At 45.7% G+C, this 3,722-nt stretch overlaps 1 protein-coding gene across 1 annotated transcript; it reads left to right on the forward strand.

The window, feature by feature from the left end:
* The first annotated feature begins 1,225 nt into the window (after nt 1-1,225).
* On the forward strand, nt 1,226-2,354 carry LOC106818629 (vesicular glutamate transporter 3-like). The gene is made up of 2 exons (XM_014823320.1): nt 1,226-1,570; nt 1,931-2,354. Exons 1-2 carry the CDS (start codon nt 1,331-1,333, stop codon nt 2,141-2,143), a joined length of 453 nt encoding a protein of 150 aa, XP_014678806.1. The 5' UTR covers nt 1,226-1,330; the 3' UTR covers nt 2,144-2,354.
* The last annotated feature ends 1,368 nt before the right edge of the window (nt 2,355-3,722 follow it).

Below are 3,722 nucleotides of genomic sequence, written 5' to 3' on the forward strand. Positions count from 1 at the left end.
AGCCATTAAACTTTTTCGTGATTCGCGGAACACAGAAGTCACATCGGGAGTGGGAAAGACCCTCTAAAATTGTCTGGCGGATCTGGGAAAATTGTGTCAATTCGTCGGGATTTCAAATTTCCCCCCCCACCTACCGCTACATATTTATTTTATTTTTTTATTTCTTTTTATTTTTTTTATTAATTTATGCCCAGATAAATAATACGTGTATGTATAATATTAGTATTTATGTAGCGTGTCTTAAAACTTACACTACTGAAATTTCCTGCGAAATCATGTCTACATAATCCTGGGAACTTGGCGAATTGATTCTATTTACTGGGAATCGGATATGCTCGGGTGTTTTTTTGCTCGGAAAGTAGAAGGTGTACCCAGCCCCTTCCCCCTCTAGTATGCGTTCTGCATACTTCCTTCTTGAACACACAATGCTCGTCCCCGTTCAATAACCATGCCATAACACAGCACAGTAGCAACCATGCCGTTCTTGAACACACGTGTCGGTTCAATAAGTATGCTATAAACAGCTATAAGCCACTAACTTTACCATTCTCTCATCGTTGTCCCCAGAACGTGTTACACGGGACACCGTAAACGCTGTGGGGTGACATCGCGACATTCTCTGTTGGAATAGATGACAAATCAGAATCCAAAATGTCCAAAGGCAAAAAGCGAACGCAACCTCGCCGATGTAAGGACGTTAGCTGTTACGTGTCAGTGAGCACAAGTCTACGGCAGTCTCCAAGCTCCAATGTACAATAAAAAAACACGCAGACGACGCAGTGTCACAGTTGATCGCCCACCTGCTGCGTGACAGTGTCCGCCACCTTGCTGCGGTGACAGCAACCCTGAACCACATCCTCTGCTAGGTATATATATAGGTCTACTATATAGGTATATTGTTGTTGTGCTCGGCGCATGTGTGTCGGATCTAGTCGCCTGTGTTGGGGGGGGTCGGCCGACGTGGCTGTGTGTGTGCAGTGCTACGTCGGAGGGTGTGTGTGAGGGTCCGTCGTGCGTGTGTATGCCCGTGTGTGTGGTGGTGTGGGGGTGCGTGTGGTCCACTACGCAATGTGTGTGGGTGGGCGTGTGTGCGTTGAGAGTGTGTTGTGGGCGAGCCAATGTGTGTGTCGTGTTGTGCTATGTGTGTGTGTGTTGTGTGTGTGTGTGTGCGTGCGTGCGTGCGTTGATACTACTACTATTACTACTACTGGCATATACTACCACCTTAACAGTCATGCGTGAATTAATATACTGCGAATAAATTGGTGTTAATAAGCTCGTAATAAACTGTCGTGTGTCGGTGGGGGTGTGTTTGTTTCAGGACGACGGGATGCGGGACGGCGAACACCTCTGGGACAAGCGCACGCAGGGACTCGTCCTGTCCTCGTTCTTCTGGGGCTACCTCTTCACACAGATCCCGGGCGGCCTGCTCGCGAAGAAGTACGGGCCGCGATGGACGTACGCGGGGTTTCAGTTCACTGCCTCCGTGTTGACGATGCTGTGTCCCTTGGCGACGCGGGTCGGCTGGCGGGGACTGCTCGCCATGAGGTTTCTCATCGGATTCTGCGCGGTACGTCAATTCTAAATTCAAATTCAAATTGAAAAATTCAGATGGGTTAGGAGAATCACTGTCGTTTTTTGGGGTGGGGTGGGGTGGGGGTGGGTGTTGGCATATATCGCTGGGAAAAATCGTGGATTTTGCGAAGTGTGCGCAAACTATTCAATGATTGAATGTTCAATAGACTCTAGCTGCTATTGTGGTGGGAGGGGGTCAATTTTCGGTATTATATGTAAACGTACGCGTACAGTAAACATGCATGTAAAGATTGAATTTCTTATCTTTTTACCTACGAATACTACACATTATTACCATTATTAATAATTGGGTATTAGTTATTAGGGTATTATTAGCTTTTGTTCGTATCCACAGGGCGTGGCGTTCCCGTGTTTTAATGGCTTGATGGGCGTGTGGGCGCCTCCGCAAGAAAGAAGCGCCCTGGTGTCTTACGGAATGTCGGGGGTGCACGCCGGCAAATTCATCGTCTTGCCTCTAGGCAGCCTACTGTGCAGCTTTGTGAGCTGGGATTCAATCTTCTACGTGTTCGGTAAGGTGACCGGTCTACTCGGGTGTACGTATGTTTAGATGGGACGCTGTGCAATGTATAATTGTCTTGTGTACTGAAACTTCGTTGTCCAATACATTCTATAACGTATTTTACTCTATTCTGTAATGTATCTTCTTGTTTTAATAAATTGTCGTAGACAGCATTGTGATTATTGGTTGTCGTGTACCGAAATTTAATCGTCAAAACACGATTATATCTGTCGTGATTTTTAGCTCACCTTGACATCGTCAAGATGAGCTATTGCCATGGGTCGTCGTCCGTCGTACGTACGTCCGTCCGTCCGTCAACATTTGGCTACGGTCAACGATAACTCAAGAACCGTTTGACCCACATATTTCAAATTGCATACAGTTTTTACTCCTATGGGAGAGGTTTGAACGCCTTATTTTGGAGCACGCCAGTCGACCTACTTTTGAGCGACGTCCACTTTTTGGCAAAAATGTAAATGGCCATAAGTCAGTTCAGGTTCAACGGATTTTGCTCAATTCTGGTATGTGAATGAATAAGGACTGGTCCCAAAACATCACACGGGTTTTTATTTTTATTTTTTAATTATGCAAATTAGGTAGATTTTCGACTATTGCATGTTCGTAGCTGCTACGGTCAACGCTCATCAATTGGGTATGCGCAACAGATCTGGAAACATTTATTTTCGCCATCAAAAATTACTCCAATATATCAGTCAGTTATGAAGAGATATATGAAATGGCGAGATATGCCTTATATAAATGGCGCAGTGTCTCCCATTATATACTCTTGCTTGATATGATCCCCTCCCTTTCTATCACACCCAACGGTACGGCTAGAGGGTATTGTCACGACTCAGGCTACAGTGTCATGAACGCTTTCAGTTAGGATCTCTCGACATGTAAGTTTTTTGGCCGTTTGTCGTGCACAGGGGGTGTGCCTACAGGCGGGGACCGCAGGTGGCGAGTCGCAACAGGCCATTGAGGAGGGCCATCGCATGGATGGTCGCACTGACTGATGATGCGGGGCATCGCAATGATGGTGCACTGAAACTCTTCATCTCTCCTAGTGTGATCCAACGTGAGTTTCGATCGCACTGATCTATATTCTATACTAACTTAGCTAGTAGTAGAGTGAGTCACATGAATTGCTATTCGGTCTATTCTTTTTATTAAGTTTTCTACATCATAACCACAATGCTAATATTCTATATAGCTGCTCAGTGTATGTGTAGACTCTCTAATGTGATCTGTTGCCTTTGTTTTTATCACAGGTTCGGCGCTGGATACGTCTCAGTGTTTTGATTGCCTGGTAGCCCTGATACTCGTTTGTACGATCTCATCTGGAGGCAGCACCACGTATTTGGGAGAACGAGAACGTGTGGGAGAGAACTACATAGCGGATTCGCTTGAAGGGGCGTACAAGTTCATTATAAGATAAAAGCCGGTGGGCATATCCAACTTTCTCATAGTACTCGTTACTGTTTGCGTTATGGTTTTTCCCCCGTTCGTCGCTCAACCATCCATCCATCCATCCATCTTATCCAGTCAATCATATTCAATCATCAATCCATCCATCTGTTGTCGTCTCCAGCAATCAATCAACCATCCAATCCATCCATTGACTCAG

Source organism: Priapulus caudatus, unplaced genomic scaffold, assembly GCF_000485595.1.
Source record: "Priapulus caudatus unplaced genomic scaffold, Priapulus_caudatus-5.0.1 Scaffold2391, whole genome shotgun sequence".
Taxonomy (NCBI): Eukaryota; Metazoa; Priapulida; class Priapulimorpha; order Priapulimorphida; family Priapulidae; genus Priapulus; species Priapulus caudatus.

Bases quoted from the DNA above. Each gene is read 5' to 3' on its own strand.
- LOC106818629 (XM_014823320.1), top strand. From the start codon at position 1,331: ATGCGGGACGGCGAACACCTCTGGGACAAGCGCACGCAGGGACTCGTC. The intron at 1,571-1,930 runs GTACGTCAATTC...TCGTATCCACAG, and splicing joins TTCTCATCGGATTCTGCGCG to GGCGTGGCGTTCCCGTGTTT.